The sequence below is a fragment of the Scylla paramamosain genome, chromosome 1 (genome assembly GCF_035594125.1).
Source record: "Scylla paramamosain isolate STU-SP2022 chromosome 1, ASM3559412v1, whole genome shotgun sequence".
Lineage (NCBI taxonomy): Eukaryota > Metazoa > Arthropoda > Malacostraca > Decapoda > Portunidae > Scylla > Scylla paramamosain.
Window position 1 is genome coordinate 15,497,501 of NC_087151.1, and position 25,000 is coordinate 15,522,500.

Sequence of the window (25,000 nt, forward strand, 5' to 3'; positions counted from 1 at the left end):
GCTTTGTGACTGAATGGCAGCAGAAGAATTTAACAGTGACGTGGTAGACGATATGTTTGATGGGGTGTGCGAAAGATGTGCCTATTAAAAAAAAAAATGTGGTTATCTATACAATGGAAAAGGTGCGAGAGGTGTGAATAGTACACGTTGAAAAGATGCGAAAATTGTAAACAGTAAAATCGTGGCCATTAGTGTGTGTGCAAAATGGTGCGGAACATGTTCCCTAAAGAAAAGAAGAGAAAAGAAAAGCATGGCTAGCTTTAGGTTGAAAAAAAAAAAAAAAAATAGGAAGGATATGAACATGAAAGAAAAACATGGTTATTTTATACATTCGAAGAATAGTGAAAGGTGTGAATGCCGTAAAAAAGAACACAAATAAACAAATAAATAAATAAAATAATGATTAGCTCATATATAAATAAATGAATGAATAAATGAATAATAAATACAAATAAATAAATTAACAAATAAACAAATATAAAGGCGCAAGTAGTGTTAAAAAAAAAAATATGCTGAAAATATAAAGAAACGTGCTTATTAGAATATTTTACGAAAATGTATTATGGACGTGTTAGTATTTTCATTTAGTAATGTAGCTATTTATTTTCTTAAAGAGGCGGTTTAGGAGAAGGGTTTATGTGGCTTACCATTGCATGTATATTAGCATAGTTGGAGAGACGGCCAGTCAGGTCAGGTGGATGATCAACACTTGCAATAGACTGTTATTGCAAGCTAATAAATTATTGCAGGCTTATTTGAGGGAATTTTGTTGTGTTAGGTGAGAACATGACTGCGTGCGTGTGTGTGTGTGTGTGTGGGGGGGGGGGTACCGTTGACTTAATGAAGTGATGGGATAAAAGTTTCTCTCTGGTTCATGTCTGGTGCTTATCTGACACACGGGGGAGTTTTGATGCAACAGTCGGTCATTCGGAGTAACTGGCCAAAAATGTTTTAACTGTATACTAGTGAAAAGAACGTTGCCCGCCGACTTTAGGTTCTTGTAAAGGGTAATTACTGAAGATAAGTGTTGTGTTCGAATGTCTCATTCACTGTGGTTCTAAATTTTTATAAACATTGATTTTTAGTCTTTATGTTGTCACTCACAAATGTTTTTTATTGATATTATGATCTTGAAATTTCGTAAAGTTTTTGAGTTAATGTAATACTGCGAAAGAACAACCGGAATGTGAATATTAAGTGTTATGTAATGACACACACACACACACACACACACACACACACACACTATAGAAAAATATAGTTATTTCTGTAACTTATAATAATGTAGCAAAGCACTTACATGAAAAAAAAGTATATAAATATTTTTTCGTAAACATTAGTATCTAGTGCTCCAAAAAAACTGACCAACAAATACTTAGCTAACATAGCAGGCCTGGAGAGGAACCACCTGTGGCCGCAATGTTGCTTTAGTATTGCGATGAACATGTAAGTGTCATGTTCATCTGCGTCAGCCTCAACACCTGCTGAACACCGCCTCTGGAAAGCAGTAACACATGTCAGAAGGAAAAAATATCCTTTACCTCATAAAATAAAAACTTGTACAGATCAAAGGAAAAATTATATTAGAACCACTTTCTTACATTCCTCCACTCCAGAAAGCAATAGCACATGTTAGAAGTGAAAAATCATCCTTTACCTCACAGAAAAAAAAATGTACAAATCAAAGGAAGAATTATATTAGAACTACTTCCTTTCATTCCTTTACAATGAGAACAGTTAACAAGCAATACACGGAAATGAGTAAATGGATAAGCAGAATGTAATATACTCGTACGTGTAATCCTGCATGTGAGTAAGAATGACGCACCAAGGCGGAAACAAGCCCCTTGTGTAAACGCGTGAGTCCTAATGAAAGAGTGACGTGTTTAAGCGGAACTGAACCAGCGGGCGTGTGTGCTGCAGCAGCGGCGGGCAAGCAACAGGAGCACGAGCAGGGAAGGAGGAGGAGGAGGAGGAGGATTAGTAGGCTCGAGGAGTGTTGTGGAGTGCGTGTCAACAGGTACACGAGTGAGCCATGGCTGCCCAAGAAGGAGCCAAGAGTCTCAAGCTGATGGTGATGCTCAAGAGGGTACGTAGGCAAGATGTTTGGTTGTTTGGAGCGCAGGCTGGCTGAGTGATTGGTTGCCTGGCTGAATAATTAACTAGTTGGCTGGTTGGCTAGTTATTTGGTTGGCTGGCTGGCTGGCTGCCTATCTTACTGGCTGGCTGGCTAACGGTCTGTCCAGCTGGCTAGCTGTATGGCTGGCTAATTGGCTAGTTCGTACACTGACTACTGGCTAGCAGGCTGGCAGGCTGGCAGGCTGGCTGGCTGGGTAGCTGGATGGATGGATGACTGTATGCTTTTTTGTCTACCTGGATCGTGACGGCATTGCATTGTAGCTATAACTTCCTTCACAGATGCACTCCTTGCCTTTGAATTGTTGTACTGTTATCCTGATTGATGTGATCCACTTTATATGAATATCTCCATTACCTGCACTATACTCCTTGCGTCCTTTTGACACACACACACACACACACACACATTTACTTATATCGGTATTGTATTGCACGTATCACTATGCACTATTTTTTCATAATCTTAATTGGTAACGTGCTGTATCTACCTCATTTAATTGTATAACTCTACTAAACTTAAATGCGAAAGAAAATAATTATGTTGTATAATCTAATTTATTTCATCACATGCTTCCTCGTATACAAAAGTCTGAAATTTGAAGAAAATGTGTTAGCTATATACTTAAATCATACACATCTATATGAGAGCTGAGTATGCAGGCATGAAGAGATTTCAGAATAATCTTTCATGCTTTCATTCTTTATCTGCACTCGTCTCTTTCACTTCCTTTAATAGCATTCCAAGCTTTCCTTGCGTGAGGGTTCGTGAGGGAGAGGAAGGCCCTGCACTTTGCGTCTTTATTGTCTCGCGGCTCAAGACACGTTAGGTAATATTCTGAGAAGCGTCTCTCTGTATTGGTTTGTGTCTCGTGATGAACTGTGATGAATCGTCCCGCACTTCGCACCATCACTGTCTCGCGGCCAAGGAGACCCTAAAACAGCAGTCAGTATCACGACAGGGGTTGGGTTTATTCTGGGAAGCATCTCCGTGTATTGGTTTATGCTTCGCGTGATGGACTGTGATGAATCGTGACTGGAGGAACTGTCCTGTACTCTGCACCCGTTGTCACTAGTGACCCAAGAAATACTAAAACACTGGGGCAGTGGTTGGGTATACGAGTATTCTGGGAAGCGTCCCCGTGTATTGGTTTACGTCTCGTGTCATGGACTGTGATGAATCGTGACTGGACCCACTCGTGTAGTAATGAGGCGGCGTGGCTGCAGGCGAGGATCACCTGCGCGAGTATAGTCTAGTTACAATGATATTACTTTTCTTTTCAGTTTGATACAATGAAATCTATCGGAATAAAATTAATTTGTATTGAAAATAGATGTGCATTACTACTACTACTACTAATACTATTACTACTACTACAATAGATACTACTACTACTAATAATACAGCTAGTACTACTACTACTAGTGTTACTACTACTAGTAGTACTACTAGTACGACTACTACTATACTATATTTCTCTATAGTCTTTGATACTACTACTACTACTACTACTACTACTACTACTATTACTACTACTACTACTACTACTACTACTACTACTACTACTGCTGCTGCTGCTGCTGCTGCTGCTGCTGCTGCTACTACTACTACTACTACTACTACTACTACTACTACTACTACTACTATTGCTTAAAAAATTGATTTCTTAGTCAGAAAGTATAAGCCACCCATATAAAGTTCGTTTTCTTTAGTTCTTGCTGCATTTTCTTTTTGTTCATGGTATACCCTGCTAATTCAGTGGAGTCGCGTTGTAATATGGCTGAGTTTGGTCGCTTGAGTGTAGCATTACTGAAGCTCTTGTAGTGGAGGAGGACTTAATAACAGCGGCGTTAATGGTAATTCAGTATATGCTTATTGCATAAAGTATTGCATATAAAGTAACTTAAGCTAAGGACTTTCTAAGATTTGCTCTGAGGTGTCCGCTGCTTGCTTTAATTGAAAGTAGGGGGACATAAGAGTAGCGTTAATGGTAATTCAGTATATACTTATTGTATAAATGAAAGGTAACATAATGTAACATAAACACTTTCGTATAGAGGCTCTAAGATGTTCGTTTCTGTTATAGTTAAAATTAAGAATATTTGAGGACGGCGTTAATGGCAATTAATCTATTTTATGTAATCCTATGTTAGGTTAGGCTAAGTATACTCGCAGGTTAAGTCACACGGAATTAGATAACATAACTTACTCTCACCTGACTTACCTTATATGTGTCCGGTATTCGCGTGATCCAGAGTGACACATGGAACAGTGAACAGTATCATAAGGAGATGTTTACGTGATCCAGAGTGACAACTGGAACACTAAAAAGTAGCATAAGGGACAGTAGGACATTCCGGCAGCCGGCAGCGAGAAGGGCTGCCGAGCGTGGCGGGGCGTGCGGTGCGGTGCTCGCGTGACGACACCCGAGCTGGGATTGTCTCCGCCGAGGTCTATATAAGAACAAGCCAGGACACACATCCCACGGGCGGGTCGGGGCGAGCGGTGGCGGGCGGGGCTCGGGAGAAGCGTGAGGTCACATGGTAATAATGCTGAAACACGATTGTCAGTACCGTAACTAGCAGTCCGTGACAGCACTTCCTCAGACTTGTGTAAATGTGGCAAGTGTTCTCCGTAGACGTTTGTTCATGGAATGCGAAAAATTAGGTATTTTTGAGATGAAAAAAAAAATAATAATAATAAAATAAATAAATAAATAAATAATAAAATAAATAAATAAAAAAAAAGAAATAAGAACACAAACATCAATAACAAAATCAAGAGTTCACATTTCCCATAAATTTTCTCGCTATCTATGTGTCACTCTCCCTCTCACAGCTCCTCATCTAAGGCAGCACCGAACTAGAGAAAGCTTCAACCTGCCCCTTGCTCCCCTGATCCTCTGACGCAGCCCCGGAGGAGGAACCTTTGTCTCAGTCAAAGCGACTGTCGACACAAGCTGCTGCCTTCCCACACTGTCTTCCGAGAGGTGTCAAATTGTCAATGTCAATGACCTGCTTGTATTATTAGTGCTGAGCCTCGTTCCTTTATTGCAAGACGATCATTTTGTGACTGTAGAGCCGTGGAAATCCAATTCTTGCCAAATTACTCGTATATATATTTTTCTTTATATATATTAGAGTAACATGTGAAGGGAAAATATATAAAAAAGGAAAAGTTTGCTGATAATACCGTTCCCCTCCCCTCCCCCTTTCAATAAAGTAGATCTGAGAGGGATGTTAATTTAGTTTTTTAGGTGATTCCATATATTTGTCTGATTAAATAACTTTGTAACATGCATATTAATAGATGTTGTTCCTTATTTCTTTTCTTTCAGTCCTTCCCATTTTTTTTTTCCTTTTTTTTTTTTCCCTTCGTCCCTACTTTACTTTCTCTTCTCCTAGCTATTTTCCTGTTCTAAACCACCTTCTTGCCATCCTTCCACATTCCTGTCTTTCCCCTTTTCTCTCTCCTCTTCCTTTTCTTCTTTCCTCCTTTAATTTCCTTTCCTACTCACCTTTTCTTTCTACATACCTCTCTTCCTCTCCCCCTTCCCTTTTCTTGTCTCTTTTCCCCTCTTTCTCCTCCTCCTTCCTCCTTTAGTCTTCTTTCCTTCTCTTCTTTACATTTCCTTTCTACATACCTTTCCTCCTCTCCCACCATGCCTCTCTCTCTCTCTCTCTCTCTCTCTCTCTCTCTCTCTCTCTCTCTCTCTCCTCTCTCTCTCTCTCTCTCTCTCTCTCTCTCTCTCTCTCTCTCTCTCTCTCTCTCTCTTTTCTTTCTTTCCCTCTCTTATCCTCTTTCCTATTCCTCCTCCTCCTCCTCCTCTACTTTCCCTACCTTGCCTCCCTTTTCTTCCATCTCCTCCCTCCTTCACCGTCATTCCTTCACCCTTCCCTCCTCCCTCCTTCCCTCTCCCCTCAAGCTCATGTTGGAGGGAAGCTAAATAATAAGACATGGCCGCCATTTGCCGGGATTAGAGGAATAACACGGAGCGAAGGACGGAAGAAAGAGAAGGAACACGGCGACAGGGAGGAGGAAAGGAAAGAGAGAGAGAAAAAGAAGTTACGTAGTTGGAAATGAAAGGGAAAATAATGGTATTGGCTGTAATTACAAAGAAAGATGGAGATTGATAACTATGACGGACTAACTAACCATCTAATCATCTAACAAACAAACCACCTAACCAGCTAACATATAAGCAAACAAACTGACAAACAAATAAACGAACTAACCAACCTCTAACCAACTTACTCAGCTAAAATAAACAGAATCAAACGAATAGACAGATGAATCAGTCACAATATTCACCGATGCAGGAAAGAAATGAAGCAAGGCCATAAAAATGTTACCAGATAGTGTCTTAAAGCATTGATCTAAGCTGGGACGTAATGACGATAATCTCCCAAGGAACAAAAGGCGACGGTGCTTTACGTGTATTGACTCGCTGCCGTGGTGGATGAAACTACTACTACTGCAACTCAATATAGTGCTACGCTGGGGAGACTGCAGGCCGGCTCTTCAAGGGGAAATATATCAGGTAGAATAGTTGCTGTTTGGTGTTGTTGTTTGTGTCGGTGATGGCGGTTCTGGTGGTGGTGGTGGTGGTGGTGTTGTGGTGATTGTGGTGGTGGTGGTGGTGGTGGTGACTGTGGTGGTGGTGGTAAAACAAGTTGTAGTTTTCGTTCTTCTTTCACACACGCAAAAAAAATAAAAATAAATAAATAGATAAAGATAGATAAATAAATAAAATAAATCAATCAATAAAATAAATAAATAAATAAAATAAGTAAAATAAATAAATGAATAAATAAATAAATAAATGCAAGAGAGAGAGAGAGAGAGAGAGAGAGAGAGAGAGAGAGAGAGAGAGAGAGAGAGAGAGAGAGAGGAGAGTGAGAGAAAGAGAGATAAGAAAGAAAAAAAAGAATAAAAGAGAAAGAAAAAGAGAAATGAAGAAAAAAAGAAAGCTAAAAGGTATAAGTAAAAAAAAATAAAAGAAATGAAAAGAATGAATATATATACAAAGAAAGAAAGATAAAAATATAAAAATAAGTGAAAGAAGAAGAAACAGAGAGAAAAAAAAAATGAATATATACACTTCCATCAACCTAACGAATACTTAAAAGTGGGGGAGGGGAGGAGAGGAGCGGGGGAGATGTATAGGGAAGGCAGCACACTAACAGCAAGTCATCACCGGGTATATGGGCGTGTTGCGGACGGGGAGGTGCTGGAGAGACGGAAGAAACTAGTACACGGATATACCAGAACAATAAATAAATAAATAAATACAGTAAAAAAAAAGACCACTGCTATGACTTGAAGAAAAATTGTGTGTGTGTGTGTGTGTGTGTGTGTGTGTGTGTGTGTGTGTGTGTGTGTGTGTGTGTATGTGCGTGTGTGTGTGTGTGTGTGTGTGTGTGTGTGTGTGTGTGTGTGTGTGTGTGTGTGTGTGTGTGTGTGTGTGTTCGCGCCTCACCTGAGTCCCGGCCATAACGAGCGGTCTTAACGAGGGGGAAGAAGGAATATGTTAGGTTTAGCGGCGAGGACTCGTTCCCGGGATGACGTGAATCACTAATGATACGCCTGATTGACTCTCTCTCTCTCTCTCTCTCTCTCTCTCTCTCTCTCTCTCTCTCTCTGTGTGTGTGTGTGTGTGTGTGTGTGTGTGTGTGTATAAGGAAGTGCTTGTAACGGTGATGATTTGTGGTAGTTATGGTGGTGATGGTAATGGTGGTGGTGATACTGAATGGTGATGAGAGTGGTGAAGGTGACAGTGGTAGTGGCGATAGTAGTGAGTGTAGTCATGGTGGTGATGGTGGTGGTGATGCTGTTAGTAGTAGTGAGCGTAAAAATGACGGTGGTGATGGTGATGAATGCAGTAATAGTGGTGATGGTGGTGGTGGTGTTGCAGATATTTATTTCAGTCCCTTCGTCCCTTCCTCTTTCCCTGCATGGTGAGCAACTCCCGCAGGAATCATGGCTTTTCTATCCTCCTCCTCCTCCTCCTCCTCCTCCTCGTAACACCTCTGCGTCACTTCACCGCCGCATTGAAATGATACCCTGTCCAAAGCATCGCACTAGAATTCTTATCGTAGCATACCAGGTCTTTTTCTTCATTGTCTCACTCTTTCTCTCTTTATTCATTTTTAAATACACATATGCTTGTTATTTTTTTTCTTTTTTTGTCTCATTCTTTTTTCTTTCTCGCTGTCTCTCGTGTTTATTTTTATTTATTTTTTTTCAAAGTACACGTGTGTATGCTAGGTATCTTTCTCTTTTTTTCTTTTCATTTTGTGCTTTTGCATGTGTTCTGTTGTATGTGTTTTATCTTTTTTTCTTTCTTCATCTTCTTTCTTTTATTTTCTTCCTTTCTTTTTCTTCTCTTTTTTTATTGTTTTTTTTTCTTGCTCTTGTGTTTTGTCTGTTACTTTTTCCTTCTTTTCTTGCTTCTTTTTCTTGTGTGTTGTTTGTTACTTTTTTCTTTCCTTTCTCAACTTTTTTTCCTTGTGTGTGTTGTATCCGTTACTTTTCTTCATTTTTTCTGTTATTCTTTTGTTTCTTCTTTTCTTCCCATCTAGCTTTATCTTCATGTATTAATTATTGATAAAAAAAAACAAAATCCACTTGAATTTTCTTTCCTTACCCTTTTCCGTCCCTTCCTATTTTTCTTTTTCTCTATCTCTCTTTTTTTACTTCCATAATTTTACCTCCCACGTCTCTCCACTACTAATTCCTCCTTTTTTTTCTTTCCTCTCTTCCCTCGTTTCTTCTCATCTTCATACCTTTGCCTCCTCTTCCCTTCCTCTCTCCCCTCGCCTGCTCGCCTCTCTTCCCCTACAGTTATGGTAATGAACGGTTGTGAAGGTTCTCCCCTCGTGCAGCTAAAAGTTAAGATCATACTGTTTCTTGACCTTCCATGACCCTTACGCCTCCACCTTAACCTTAGGTAGCGACTCGGCTTTGTTTTACACCACCGCTGACATTGTAGTCGCGGTCACGGGGACTCAGGGCTGCATTATCGTACTCTGGCAGCCTCCACGCCAACACTGTGTCATAATCTGTGCATGCGGTACGTTTTAGGAATACTTATATAGGCAGCAATAGTGAATACCGTTAATTGTAGCCATTTTTTTAGTCCCTTCTGCCACTGTTGTCGCGGTCATGGGGAATGTACTCTGGCAACCTCCCCACCAACGCGCTCTCCTAACCCTTGGATGTGCTGTGCTTTAGGAATACTAGTTACTACTACTAATATATTCAGGCTAAATAGAGTCAATTCTGAGTTTCAAATTATGATAAATTCTGTCTGTACGTCTTATTAACAGTGATAAATACTCCCAAATAATACCACATGCACTGTTTTAAACGGGTAGGTTAGTGGAATTAGTAGTGATGTTAGTAAATTTGCGGATGACACAAAGATAGGTAGATTAATTAGGTCAGAATCGGATGCCATCGCCTTGCAGGCAGACTTAGATAGAATGAATGAATGGACGGATAGATGGCAAATGCAATTTAATATCAATAAATGCAAAGTGCTTAGCGTAGGTAGAGGAAACCCACACAATAGGTACACAGTAAACAACCAAACTCTGGTAGGTACAGGGTACGAGAAAGATTTAGGAGTTATAGTTAGCTCTGAACTCCGTCTAGGGAAACAATGCATAGAAGCCAGAAACAAGGCAAATAGGGTACTAGGATTCATTTTTAGGAGTGTTAAAAATAGAAGGCCGGAAGTAATATTAAAGTTATACTTGGCGCTGGTCAGACCTCATCTAGACTACGCTGTGCAGTTCTGGTCCCCACATTACAGGAAAGATATAGGTCTATTAGAATCAGTACAGAGGAGAATGACTAAAAGGATACAGGGGATGAGGAGTATTCCTTACGAGGCGAGGTTGAAGCTGTTAAATTTACATTCTCTAGAGAGACGTAGGTTAAGAGGGGACCTGATAGAAGTCTTTAAGTGGTATAAGGGTTATAACAAGGGAGATGTAAGCAAAATTCTTAGGATCAGCAACCAGGGTAGAACAAGAAAAAACGGGTTCAAGCTTGAAACATTTAGGTTTAGGAAGGAGATAGGAAAAAATTGGTTCTCAAATAGAGTGGTAGATGAGTGGAACGGACTCAGTAATCATGTAGTTAGTGCTAGGACACTAGAGAGCTTTAAGAGAATATTTGACAAGTTTATGGATGGGGATAACAGATGGAAATAGGCAGGTGTGTTTCATACAGGGTCGCTTCTTGCAGCTTCCCTTATTTCTTATGTTCTTATGTTCTTATGTTACCAAAGTACGATTAAGCAACTTATAGTCCCCATGACCACGCCGTACCACTAACACCACCACTGTACCACCACCACCACCACCACTAATACTTCTGTTAAAATCACTATGGATCACACTCAGTCTCTATCACATGTCCCAGCAGCAGCACCACCACCACCACCACCATCACCATATTATTATTGTTGACTTATGTGATACGTAACCCTTACACTAGTCATTCCCAAAGGTGTCAGTGTGCGAGGGTACGTCCTGCCAGGCTTTTTACGAGCGTGGCGTAGGTATTCTCTCTCTCTCTTTCTCTCTCTCTCTCTCTCTCTCTCTCTCTCTCTCTCTCTCTCTCTCTCTCTCTCTCTCTCTCTCTCTCTCTCTGCTCCCAATTATGCCTTCTTGCTGTCCCCTTTCCCTTCACACACACACACACACACACACACACACACACACACACACACACACACACAAGGACATCTTTCCGTGACTTCTCTCATTTCCAGCAATTTTTCTTTGTTTGCGAGATATCCGTGTTCTCGTTTTTCTTTCTTTTTTTAGCTCTCTTTTTTTTTTTCGTATTTCCTTCGGTGATGTGATTTTTTTTTTTCAGTCATCAAGTTTTACCTTTTCACCGGTGTCTATTTCTTAGGGTTCGCTCGTTTGTGTTTTTTTCTCTCTTTTCTTTATTTTTGTTGTTGCTTTGTTTTTTTTTCACATAACTTTTTCTCGTATGCATTTTTTCACTCCTTCGAAGTTATTTTTCATTCCTCCTCTTCGATACCTATTAAGTCTACTAGTTTTTTTTTTCTCTTTCTTTAATCCGTTTCTTTTTTCGACTAACTTTTCATAGTGTATTTTTTTTTTTTTTTACTCCTTTAAAATCATTTGTCATTCCTCATCTTAGTTCATAGATTTTCCCTCTTTTTCTTTTCTTTATTTATTTTCTACTTTTTTCTATATTTTACATTCATTCCTTTCATTTGACTTTTTTCATCGTATATTTTTAACTTCGAAATTTTTTTTCATTCTTCATCTTGGAAAATCATTTTGTCCGCTGATTCCTCTTTCTTTTTTTCTTATTTACTTGTATTTCTTCGATGATTTTTCAAGTAAGATTTGTTAACTCCTCAGGGTGGAATCAAAAAGCTTTTCGTCTCATCAACTCCTCTCCTCTAACTGACTGTCTTCAGCCTCTTTCTCATCGCCGCAATGTTGCATCTCTTGCTATCTTCCACCGCTATTTTCATGCTAACTGCTCTTCTGATCTTGCTAACTGCATGCCTCTCCTCCTCCCGCGGCCTCGGTACACAAGACTTTCTTCCTTCTCTTACTACTATTCTGTCCACTTCTCTAATGCAAGAGTTAAGTCTTTCTCGGGTAAACTCTGGAACTCCCTGCCTGTTTCTGTATTTTCACCTTCCTATGACTTGAATTCCTTCAGGAGGAAGGTTTCAAGACACTTATCCTTCAATTTTTTACTGCCGCTTCGGATCCTGTTCGGGGACCAGCATCTCGGTGGGCTTTTTTTTTTTTTATTTATTTATTTTATTTTATTTTATTTTTTTTTTTTTTGCCCTTGGCCGGTCTCCCTCCTACATAAAAAAAGTTGTTAATTTCCATTCGTTATCTTAGAAAATCATTAAGTTTACCAATTCTTCATCTTTTCTTTTCTTTTACTTTTTACATATTTTTCCACTTGACTTTTTCATTCCTTACCTTAGAAAGTCACTAAGTTTATTGATTTTTCTTCCTTTCCATCATGTATTATTTTGATCACTTCTTCGAGGTAATTTTTCATTCCTCATATTTGAAAATCATTAAGTGCACTGATTCTTCCTCTTTTCTTCAGCCCTGGCATTTTGTTCACAATTCACATAAGAATAAAGAATATATAGTAATCGTGTACACTGTATCTGACGCTGCAATGCTGTACTTACCCCTGAGCGTGGTGGGAGGAAAAGAGGAGGTAGTGGGAGTCAACGGGTGTCACGCAGCACTAGGAGGGGCGGGTTGAAAGGAGCATTGTGGGATGTCCCCGATGACACGCTGACGAAGGAGAAAGTAGGAGTAAGGGAATGGAGATAAATGGATCACGCTGACGAAGGAGTGAGAGAAGTGAGGCACACTGACGAAGAAATGAGAGAAATGAGGTATGCTGGCGAAAGAGAACAGAGAAGAGGAATAAGAGAGATGAGACACAGAAGCGATGGAGAACCTATGAGTGAAGTGTGAGGAGGAATAAGAACAGTGAGTGAGCGAGTGAGACATACAGACGAAAGAGGAAGTAGTACTAAGAGAATGAATGAAAGAAGTGAGTGAGTGAGTGAGTGAGTGAGTGAGACATACAGACGAAATAATACATAGTAATGACAGAAGGAATGAGATAAGTGAATGAGAGGAGTCTTAACGAATGACGACTTAGGAATGAAGTGAAAAGACGAGTGAAACACTAAATAAATTCTATCACAATGTAGATAACTCAAGTGCAAGAAGACATTACTATTTATATACGTGAATCTGATGGCATGAAGGTATTGACATCAACTTTATGGTATAATGGCAAGGTACAGGCGTACCTCTCAGACCTCATGTTAGTGTGAACCCTGCCGTGCTGAATGAGAGTCTGGTGGCCACCAAGGGACTAGGCGAGTGTTTACTTGGGGACGCCAAGCCGGTGGAATGTCACACGTCACCCTCACACGGCCTTTCGGGGATTAGGGAAAGAAGTGAACTGAGTTACAGAGTTCTTTGAGATTTTATTATTATTCATTTATTTATATATTTTTATTTTTATTTATTTATTTATTTATTTATTTATTTTATTTTATTTTATTTTATTTATTTATTTTTGTTTGTAAGTTACTATTTTCCTGAGAAGTGTCTTGTTTCTTGTGGAAATTATCGTGTTTTCTTGAAATTTGTCGTGTTTTCCGTGTAATGCACTGTGTTTGCCTGAGAACTACGAAGTTTTCAGCGCAAGTTGCTTTGTATTCTTGAGAACTGTCGTGTTTTATGTGGAAGTTACCGAGTTTTCCTTTTGTCCAAGCTATCGAGGGTTCCGTGCGAGTTACCAACTTTTCTATGTAAGTTACCAAGATTCCTTGAGAAAAGCCACGTTTTCTGTGTAAAATATGAGAGAGAGAGAGAGAGAGAGAGAGAGAGAGAGAGAGAGAGAGAGAGAGAGAGAGAGAGAGAGAGAGAGAGAGAGAGACTGCATTATAAAAAGAAAATAAAGAAGTTATGATTTATGACTGTGGGCAAGGATATAAGTACTTACAATGTGTATAATGTATAAATGTAGGGAGAGTAAAGATAAAATAGTAGATAGCGGTGACAAGCATTCACTTCTCCGTTCTAAAACAAATCATAAACAAACAAAATAAAATAGAAAAAGTAACTACAACATTTCACTCGAGGTTCAAAAAAAGATATAATTGCTAATACCTCCCCATAAGCAAGGCAATTTGTACTGGCCTGCATTAACCCTCCCTTCCCCCCCCATATCCCCTCCTCCAGCCTTGCTCTCAGCCTCCTCATATGACCCAATGGCAAGAAGGAGGAAGAGGATAAGGATGAGGAAGGTCTGTAGGAGGCTAAGGGACCGCCCCCCAATCCTCCCATGCGATGTGTGGCAAGTTATCTCCATTACCTGGACAACACGGCCACACAATTACAGGTTGCACGTGAGGTAAATTTATTCGTGTCGGGGTTGGCTTAATTTCTACCAAACTTGCACGTGGGATACATGAACAGACGGACGGAGAGGCAGATAGACAGATAGACGGAGAGATTCATAGATAAACAGGCGAAGAGACAGGTAATAAACTGACGGATAGACAGACAAACAAACGGAGAGATGTATAGACAAACAAAAAGGACAGAGACATGTAAGCAGTCAGAGAAACAGATAGACAGAATTATAAGCAAACGGACAAAGAGACAGACAGACAGAAAAAACGGACAGACAGGCAAACAGACAGACGGAAAGACAGACAGACAGACACAGATTAACAGAGAAAGAGAGAGACAAATAAACAGAGCGAGACAGACAGATAGATAAAAGAAAAAAAAAAAGAAGACAGATAAGCAGACATATATACACACGAAAAAAATAAATAAATAAAAATCGTAACTCCCTCCACATACACACATACCTCACAACCTTCAAACATAACAGCACATTACCTTCCTCATCTTTCCCCTCATACGTCGCAGTGCCACGTCCCATCTCCCTCCCCCTACACACACACACACACACACACACACAAACACGTACACACAGACGCTACAACGCTACCGGGCCTGCCTGCTTTTGACACATTGGCAGGATCACAGAGAGCGACGCAATACTCACAAGGATTACTCAACGATGACCAGGGAACGAGGGAGAGACACGACGAGAGGCGGGGAGAGAGGAAACACCTGACGCGTAGAGCTTTCCGCATGGTGAGGGGCGGAAGGAGAGGAGATATGGCGAGGGACAGAGAGGACATGAGACGGGAGGAGAGGAAATATGAGGAAAGATAGACAGGAGAGGAGATATGGGGAGGGACAGAGAGGAAATAGGAAACGGGAAGAGAAAAGATGTGGCGAGAGATAGAAAAAATGAAGAGACTGGAGGAGAGGAGATATGGAAAGAAATAGAGAGTAAATGGGCAGAGAGAGGTGATAGGGAGAGAGAAGAGAGGGAAAGAGAAAGAGGAAAAATAGAAAAAAGATAAAGGGATTTTAGGATTGCAGGCACAGATGGAAAGGAACAGAGTAACACGTGTATAGAGAGAGAGAGAGAGAGAGAGAGAGAGAGAGAGAGAGAGAGAGAGAGAGAGAGAGAGAGAGAGAGAGGAGAAGCTACACGCAAGAAGGAAAGTAGAGGAATGGGAGGACAGGATGCGTCAGGGCGTGCGGGAACACTCACCGATCCCGCCCTCCTCGCCCTTACCTCCCTCTCCCTCCCTGCTTTAGCTCCTCCCGCGGGTATTATCGCGTGCGCTGTCCTGCTTCCCCTCAGTCCGTTGGGTCCCTGAATTTAGGAGCACGCGAGGCCCCACCAAGAGTCTCGCCGCTGCCTGCCTCACTGTAGCCCTGCTCGCGGTTAGGGCGGGAAGGCGGCGCTGTGTCCTGCCTTCGCCTCATCCTCCTCCACCTCCTCTTACTACACCTCCTCTGCCTTCTCAACCTCCACCTCCCCCCTCTCTTGACGGTACTGTGTATGTGTGTGTGTGTGTGTTTGTGTGTGTGTCAGTGGTGATATCATATTTTTCCCTGTTCTGTTTATTCGCCTCTGTGATTATCTTTAAGTGTCTTTTCTCTCTCTCTCTCTCTCTCTCCTCTCTCTCTCTCTCTCTCTCTCTCTCTCTCTCTCTCTCTCTCTCTCTCTCTCTCTCTCTTTTCCATTCGAGTGTTTTCCTTTCCTCCCCGTTTCCAGTGTGTGCGTAATTTTTTCCTCTTCCCCTTCCGTTCCGAGTGTGTCCCTGTCTTTCTCCTTCTTTCCTGTTCCCTTTCCTTCTTTATACGCCTCCCTTGCCCCTGAATGCATGAGAGAGAGAGAGAGAGAGGAGAGAGAGAGAGAGAGAGAGAGAGAGAGAGAGAGAGAGAAGAGAGAGAGAGAGAGAGAACTAATATGTATTGCAATCTACCTGTGTGTCACTAATATTTACTTATATGATTTACTATAATATTTACCACTAATCTATTTCACATTATTTCAGCGTATCTTAAACCCTCAGCTGATACAGAAATGGTAAAACACTATCACTGACCCCTTGTTGTGGTCTTGTGGGGGTCGTGTGGGGAGTTGAAGAGAGACCTGTGACATTGAGGTGGTGTTCCTGTGTTCTGTTCATTACGCAGTGTTTCATTCGATTAGATTACAAGTGTGATTTTATTTATTTTATTTTTTTTCTAAGATTGGATTGACGTTCTTGGGAGTGTGAGAGCGTGGAGGAGGAGGAGCTTTTGTGTGTGTGTATGTGTGTGTGTGTGTGTGTGTGTGTTTGTGTGTGTGTGTGTGTGTGTGTGTGTGTGTGTGTGTGTGTGTGTGTGTGTGTGTGTGTGTGTGATGAGAAGGAGGAGAAGGGGGAGGAGGAAGAAGAAGAGAAAAAGGAAGAAGAGGAGGAGGAAGTTTTGTATGTCTGTGTGTGTGTGTGTGTGTGTGTGTGTGTGTGTGTGTGTGTGTGTGTGTGTGTGTGTGTGTGATGAGGAGGAGGAGAAGGAGGAGGAGCAAGAAGAGGAGAATGAGAAGGAAGAAGAGGAGGAGGATTTTATTTTCTTTTGTGTGTGTGTGTGTGTGTGTGTGTGTGTGTGTGTGTGTGTGTGTGTGTGTGTGTGTGTGATGAGAAGGAGGAGGAAGAAGAAGAAGAGAAGGAGAAGGAAAAAGATTGTTTTTTTTCTGTATGTATGTGTGTATGTGTTTATCCAGCCAAGGGCACAAAGAAGGAAATAAATAAATAAATAAAAAAAGATCTGCTAAGTTGCCGCTCCCAGAATAGAAGAAAAGGAAACGATTTTCTGAATCTAAACGGAGTCCAATTTAGTTCCGGAGATAAGTCAATAATTTTCTCTTGCAACGGTTAAAGTCACTGGAAGGGAAAAAATAGAAACAGGCAGAGATCCTGAGTATTATCTTGTGTATTAGGTAGAGCGGTCAAGGATAAAGTAAAAACAGAGTGTAGAAAAAAAAAGATAGATGTAGGAATTGAGTATTTGCAGCATTAAATAGCGCGAGGTTATACTGTAGATAGATCAGGTTAGGTGCTTCGTGGCATCTTTGCATGAAGTGTTTATTTCCCGTTAAGATTTGACAGATGCAAGGTAGAGTCGTCAGTACAAGAGTGGTTGAGGAAAGATTTGAGAGAGGCAGGGAAGAGTCATCCACATAAGACATGATAGGGAAAAAGACTGGAGAGGTGCAGGGTAGCGTCATCAGTACAAGAGTGGATGGGGGAAGACTTGAGAGAGGCAGGGTAGAATCATCATCATAAGACAGGATAGAGTGAAAGATCTGAGAGATGCAGGGGTAACGTCATCAGCACAAGAGTGGATGGGGATCATTATGAGAGAGGCATGGTGGAGTCATTAACATAAGACAATGGGACAGGATACAGGGAAAGACTTGGGAAGTGCAGCGTATTGTCCTCGGCATAAGAACGACAGGGGAAAGAACTTGGAAGAGAAGATCATTTTAGAATAAAGGGAAAGACTGTGAGAAAGGACAGCGCCTTGCAGAACACCATTGTTAATAGGCTGAAGAGAACAGTGGTTGCCATATATGACTGCACCAACTGAATGGCAGAAAAGGAAGAGAGGAAATTTAAGACAAAAGAGCAAAGGGATGGATAGAGATTGTATAAGGCAAACAGAAATTTAGAAGTTATGCCAGATTTTAATGAAGGGTTTTGACGTATATAAAGCAACAGCAGAGAAGAGAATGACGAAGATTCATTAAGGAAAGGTAGATCGCCACAAACACACACACACACACACACACACACACACACACACACACACACACACACACACACACACACACACACACACACACCTGGTGGCATAATACTTCCGGGGAGGTTCACCTGTCGTCCCTTCTTTCTCACCTCTCTCTCTCTCTCTCTCTCTCTCTCTCTCTCTCTCTCTCTCTCTCTCTCTCTCTCCTCTCTCTCTCTCTCTCTCTCTCTCTCTCTCTCTCTCTACCTCATTACTTTTGTCTTTTACACTCTTCCTTCTCTTATTATTTTTTTTTCTTTCTCATACTTTGTACACGAGGTTTATGATATCTTTCTTCTTTCATTCTTTATTTCTTTTTTTTATTTCACTTTTTCTCACTCATGTCTTTCATATTTTTTTTCCTTTATTTCTTCCCTTCTTCATTCTCCATTTTTTTCTCCTACATTATACACCAGGTTTATTATATCTTTCTTATGCAACTCATTTTTTTTATTTTGTATTCTACTTTCTTTCTTTCTGCTTCCTTTCATAACTTTCCTTTCCTTCCTTCCTTCCCTTCTTCATTCTCCATTTTTTTTTTGTTCCTACATTATACACCAGGTTCATTATATCTTTCTTATGCACTTCATCCTTTATCTTTTTATATTTCGCTTTCTTTCTGTGTCCTTTCATTCATAACGTTTCTTTCATTCCTTCCCTCCTCCGTTCATTCTCCACTTTTCACTCACCTTTCCTTCTTCTTACCTTCAATGTCCCTCCTTCTCCAACTTCACATTCATTCTCGCACTTCATTTCCCGCATTCCTTCTCCTCCTCCTCTCCTCTCCTCCCCTCCCGTCCCCCCTCTCTCCCCTCTCTCCCCTCTCTTCCTCCCAGCCAAGAGCCCTCAAGGTGAATGCAATAATTCCCAGTTTCCCAGAATTGTTCATTAATGTGAGTTAGGGTTTGAAGAAAAATGGCCCGGAAGATTAATGGGCGAAGACTTTTTGCCTCTCATCTTTTTTTTTTTTTTTCATGTTACAATTTTTCTTTGTTACTTAATGGTTAGAATCTCATTAAAGGTTTGACGATTATTGGTGTGTCTTGTGTGTGGGGGGATTGGATTTTCTTTTTCCCCTTTAAATCCTTCTCTCTCTCTCTCTCTCTCTCTCTCTCTCTCTCTCTCTCTCTCTCTCTCTCCTCCTCTCTCTCTCTCTCTCTCTCTCTCTCTCTCTCTCTCTCTCTCTCTCTCTCTCTCTCCCTCTCCCTCTCTCTCTCTCTCTCTCTCTCTCTCTCTCTCTCTCTCTCTCTCTCTCTCTCTCTCTCTCTCTCTCTCTATCTATATATATATATATATATATATATATATATATATATATATATATATATATATATATATATATATATATATATATATATATATATATATATATATATATATATATATATATATATATTTATATATATATATATATATATATATATATATATATATATATATATATATATATATATATATATATATATATATATATATATATATATATATATATTTCTCTTTAGTTATTGCCTCTTATTTAACCCTTTTTTTATCTTCTAATTTTCCTTTGTTATTTAATGATTAGGAATCTCATTAAGGATTTGTCGATTAATGGCTGTGTCCTGTGAATGAATGAGTCTTCCTTTCTTCCCTTAACTCCTTCCTTTCCCCCTTAGTTCCCTTTGATATATTCTGCTACCCCTTTCCTATTCCTTTGAATGTCTGACCAACTGATTACTTAACTCTTGATTAACTGTTTGTCTCTTTATTTTTTCTTTTTTAAGTGATTGACTTCATATCTTGTTCTTATTCTTCCTTTCCTCTTTATCTTTCACTTTCCTCCTTCCATTTTGTTTTTTTTCCCTCTTTGTCTTGCTCTTCTTTTTCTCTCTGTCTGCCTTTTCACCTCCTCCCGTTTCCTCTTTCTTTATTCTTTGCCTGCCTTTTCCCTACTGTTTCCTGTATTCTTTCATGCACCTCTTTCTTCATCCTTCTCTCCTTTGCCTCTTTTCCCTAAAGGACAGATGGGCAGCATGTGACGGCAAAATCTAGTGAGACCAGAGAGATCCTTTGTATCCAACGGTAAACAGGAATCGATCTTTATTCACCCAATCTTTCAGTCACGGAAACCAGCCCTCGTTCAGACTTATATTTTCTTCACCACGAAACAGGCCAGCAGGGACCAAAAGATCTGTTTATGTCTGTTTTGTTTTGTCCTCCTTTGCATTGTATTCCTTTGTGTGCTCTTTCGTTTATGTCCATCTCTTGTTCCTTTCTCTTATTCCTTTCCTTGCAAAAGATCAGTTGGTGTTTGTATTCATTTGTATCCCCGTGTGTTTGTATTTCTTTGTATTTTCTTTCGTTTATAACGTCTCCTGTTTCCTTTATCATGTTGCTGTTTGTTTTCCTTTGCATTCCTTTGTATTTCCTTCCTTTGTACATATTCTCTCCTGTTCATTCTTGACCTCTCTTCTCTTTCTTGTATCCCTGTCTTTCCTCTTTCGTTTGCATGTTGTCTCTCCCTTCTACTCTCTTCTTTTCCCTTTTTCTCTTTTGCATCACTTTTCTCCACTTTCCTTTACCTCCCTTCTCTCCTGCTGTCTGTTCTGCTCTTTGCCTCCATTTCTCATAATCCTTTCTCTCTCTTCACTTACTTTTAACTTCCATCCTCTCTTTTATTCCTCCTGTTCTTTCGTGCCCTATTTCTCCAAGTCACTCATTTTCTTCCACTTCCTCACTCTGATGCCCACAGCTCTCGTTCCGAAATATAATATTGCACTGGACAAACAAGGGAGTAGGTAAACAAACAAATAAATAAGATCGTAAATAAGTTAGGCGGTGATGGATCCGCAGGACACGAAACTAGGACAGATGTTTTGAATAAGGAGCAAAAAAATAAAGAAAATAAATGAAAATAAAAATAAAATATGTAAAACAAAATTTGAAAACATTGGCACTGATTGGCATTGGCAGTAGTAGTAGTAGTAGTAGAAGTAGTAGTAGTAGTAGTAGTTGTAGTAGTAGTAGTAGTAGTAGCAGTAGTAGTGGTAGTAGTAGTAGTAGTAGTAGTAGTAGTAATAGTAGTAGTAGTAGTAGTAGTAGTAGTAGTAGTAGTAGTAATGATGGTGGGTAGTAATAGTAATAGTAGTAGTGGTAGCAGTAGTAATGTTGTTGATAATAATAATAATAATAATAATAATAATAATAATAATAGTAGTAGTAGTAGTAGTAGTAGTAGTAGTAGTAGTAGTAGTAGTAGTAGTAGTAGTAGTAGAAGTAGTAGTAGTAGTAGTAGTAGAGGTAGTAATAGTAATACCAGTAGTTTGTAGCAGTGGAGGTGGTGGTAGTAGTAGTAGGCAAGTAGTAGTAATGCTGATGATGTTGATGAATGATGATGATAATAATAATAATAATAATAATAATTATAATAATAATAATAATAATAATAATAATAATAATTATTATTATTATAATAATAATTATTATTATTATTATTATTATTATTATTATTATTATTATTATTATTATTATTATTATTATTATTATTATCATTATTATTATTATTATTATTATTATTATTAATATTATTATTATTATTATTATTATTATCATTATCATGATTATAGTAGTAGTAGTAGTAGTAGTAGTAGTAGTAGTAGTAGTAGTGATAGTTGTAGTAGTAGTAGCAGCAGTAGTTGTAGTTAACACACAAATAAATAAATAAATTAATTAATAAACTAAATAAGGAAAGTAGGTCATGAACACTTAGTAAAACATATGAATAAAATTACATAATAATTTTTACATCCATTATCTTCTACGTATATTACAGGCTAAGAAATCTTTATTGCTCGTACACTGTGCTTATTAAGATGCCATTAAGTGCTGTGCTTTATTTTCGAACGTAACTTTTTCCTCTCATTTCATGGTAGCATTAACTGTATTTTCAGAGGATCAGACGGGTAGAGTTTATCATGTGTAGAGTGATTGATGGAGTCTTCTTTCATTCTTCCAAATGAAAATTCAATGATCTTTTTTTTTTTTTTAACTATTTCTCTTTTTTTTTTTTTACTTCATGGTACTCCTGCCTCTCTTCTTCTTCTTCTTCTTCTTTTTTTTTTCTTCTTCTTCTTCTTCTTCTTCTTCTTCTTCTTCTTCTTCTTCTTCTTCTTCTTCTTCTTCTTCTTCTTTCCTCCTCCTCCTCCTCCTCCAGCTGGTTTCATGATGTTCGCTATTCTCATGTATTATCATTTATTCGTCCTCCTCCTCCTGCTCCTCTTCCTCATTGATTACTGTTGAGTCATAGATGTACGTATGAGGTGTGTGTGTGTGTGTGTGTGTGTGTGTGTGTGTGTGTGTGTGTGTGTGTGTGCGCGCGGTACCTCAGTTACCCTCCCCTCGCCGCTGATGGAAGTCTGAGGGGGGAAGATCAAGACAAAAGAGGAAGGCGTATGAAAGTATACACCTGCCACTGGGAGGGGAAGGAACAAGGGAGCAGGAAGGCAAGGAACAATAGTAGTGAAGCTTGGAAAATAAAGACAATTGGTGTTATTATTTTATCTCTTCTTTAGTTTTCATGTATTCTTAATTTATTTTTCTTTGTTTCCTTACTAAATTCCTTATATCATATCATACGTAACCTGTGAAAATAGCTATTCTTTACCCCTTCTTTCATTTTCATACATTCTTCCTTCATTTGCTTCTTTTTTGCTTAGTAAAGTAATGATAAATGCTATTATTCTGTATCTCTTCTTTATTTTTTTTTTCATTTAATCTTTCTTTATTTCCTTATCAGACCTGTGAGTTAACATGAAGGCTATTATTCTATATCTCTTCTTTAGTTTTCATGTAGGCTACTTTACCTTTATTCGTTCCTTATTTTCTTACTTTCTCTTTTATTACACCTTTTAGAAATGAAAGTCTTGGTATTCTCATTTTTCTTCCATTCTCTTCATGTATTCTTTACTTCCCTAGTTTCCTGTCTGGTTTAGCAAAGGTTCTGTTTTCCCCTTCATTCCTTAGTTCATTACTTATTTGCGTATTACACCTATTAAAAAATTAGAGTGCAGGTAATTCCATATACTCTTCTGATCAGTCTCTCTTCGTTCGCTTTTTTTTATATTTTTTACGTAGGAGGGGCACCGACCAAGGGCAACAAAAAAAAAAAAAAAAAAAAAAAGGCTCACTGAGATACTGGTCCCAGAAAAGGGTCCAAAGCGGTAGTCAGATATTGAAGGATAAGGACTTGAAGGAATTCAAGTCATAGGAAAATGGAAATACAGAGGCAGGCAGAGAGTTCCAGAGTTTACCAGAAAAAGGGATGAATGATTGAGAATACTGGTTAACTCTTGCATTAGATGAGGTGGACAGAATAAGGGTGAGAGAAAGAAGAAAGTCTTGTGCATCAAGGCCGCGGGAGGAGGGAAGGCATGGAGTTAGCACGATCAAAAGAGCAGTTAGCATGAAAATAGCGGTAGAAGTTAGAAAGGGATGCAACACTGCGGCGATGAGAAAGAGGCTGAAGACAGTCAGTTAGAGGAGAGGAGTTGATGAGACGAAAAGATTTTGATACCATCCTGTCTAGAAGAGCGGTATGAGTGGAACTCACCAGGCACGTGAAGCATACTCCATACATGGACGGATGAGGCCCCTGTACAGAGTTAGCAGTTGGAATGATGAGAATAACTGGCTTAATATCATAGAAGCTGTTTTAGCTAGAGATGAGATGTGAATTTTCCAGTTTAGATTATAAGTAAAAGACAGACCGAGGATGTTCAGTGTAGAAGAGGGGGATAGTTGAGTTTCATTGAGGAAGAAGAAGATTAATGAAGATAGTTGTCTGGAAGATTGTGTCGAGTTGATAGATGGAGGAATTGAGTTTTTGAGGCATTGAACAATAATAAGTTTGCTCTGCCCCAATCAGAAATTTTAGAGAGATCAGAAGTCAGGCTTTCTATGGCTTCCCTGCGTGAACTATTTACTTCCTGAAGGGTTGGACGTCTATGAAAAGAAGTGAAAAAAAGTGCAGGGTGGTATCATCAACGTAGGAAAGGATAGGATAAGAAGTTTGGTTTAGATGATTGATGAATAATAGGAAGAGAGTGGGTGACAGAACAGAACCCTGAGGAATACCACTGTTAATATATTTAGGAGAACAGTGACCGTCTACCACAGCAACAATAGAACAGTCAGAAAGGAAACTTGAGATGAAGTTACAGAGAGAAGGATAGAAGCTGTAGGAGGGTAGTTTGGAAATCAAAGCTTTGTGCCAAACTCTATCAAAACTTTTGATATGTCTAAGGCAACAGCAAGAGTTTCACCAAAATCTCTAAAAGAGGATGATCAAGATTCAGCAAGGAAGGCCAGATCATCAATAGAGCAGGCTTGACGGAACCCATACTGGCGATCAGATAGAAAGTTCTGACGAGATAGATGTTTAAGAATCTTCTTGTTGAGGATAGATTTAAAAATTTTTAGATAGGCAAGAAATTAAAGCAATAGGACGGTAGTTTGAATGATTAGAACGGTCACCCCTTTTAGGAACAGACTGAATGTAGGCAAACTTCCAGCAAGAAGGAAAGGTAGATGTTGACAGATAGAGTTGAAAGAGTTTGACTCGGCAGAGTGCAAGCAAGGAGACGCAGTTTCGGAGAACAATAGGCGGGACTCCATCAGGTCCATAAGCCTTCCGAGGGTTTAGGCCAGCGAGGGCATGAAAAACATCACTGCGAAGGATTTTAATGGGTAGCATGAAGTAATCAGAGGGTGGAGGAGCCCTAAATCGTCCAAGGTAGAGTTTTTAGCAAAGGTTTGAGCAAAGAGTTCAGCTTTAGAGATAGATGTGATAGCAGTGGTGCCATCTGGTTGAAATAAAGGAGGGAAAGAAGAAGCAAAGTTATTGGAGATGTTTTTGGCTATGTGCCAGAAGTCACGGGGGGAGGAGTTAGATCTTGAAAGATTCTGACACTTTATATTAATGAAGGAGTTTTTGACTAGTTGGAGAACAGACTTGGCATGATTCCAGGCAGATATATAAAGTGTATGAGATTCCGGTGATGGAAGGCTCAAGTACCTTTTGTGGGCTACCTCTCTATCATGTGTAGCTCGAGAACACTCGGTGTCA

The 25,000-nt window shown here is 39.5% G+C and overlaps 1 protein-coding gene across 3 annotated transcripts in view; it reads left to right on the plus strand.

Annotated features, from left to right (window-relative positions):
• Positions 1-25,000, plus strand: part of LOC135101337 (dynein axonemal heavy chain 5-like) — a 95,893-nt gene that overhangs the window by 13,922 nt on the left and 56,971 nt on the right. For 2 of the 3 annotated variants that reach the window (XM_064005195.1, XM_064005208.1), the window contains exon 1: positions 1,638-2,089. The exons of the other annotated variant lie outside the window; for it this stretch is intronic. In XM_064005195.1, coding sequence (XP_063861265.1) covers positions 2,036-2,089 — 54 coding nt within the window. In that variant the 5' untranslated portion in view covers positions 1,638-2,035. Of the gene's footprint in view, positions 1-1,637; positions 2,090-25,000 lie in introns of those variants that run through there. 3 annotated transcript variants of the gene reach the window in all.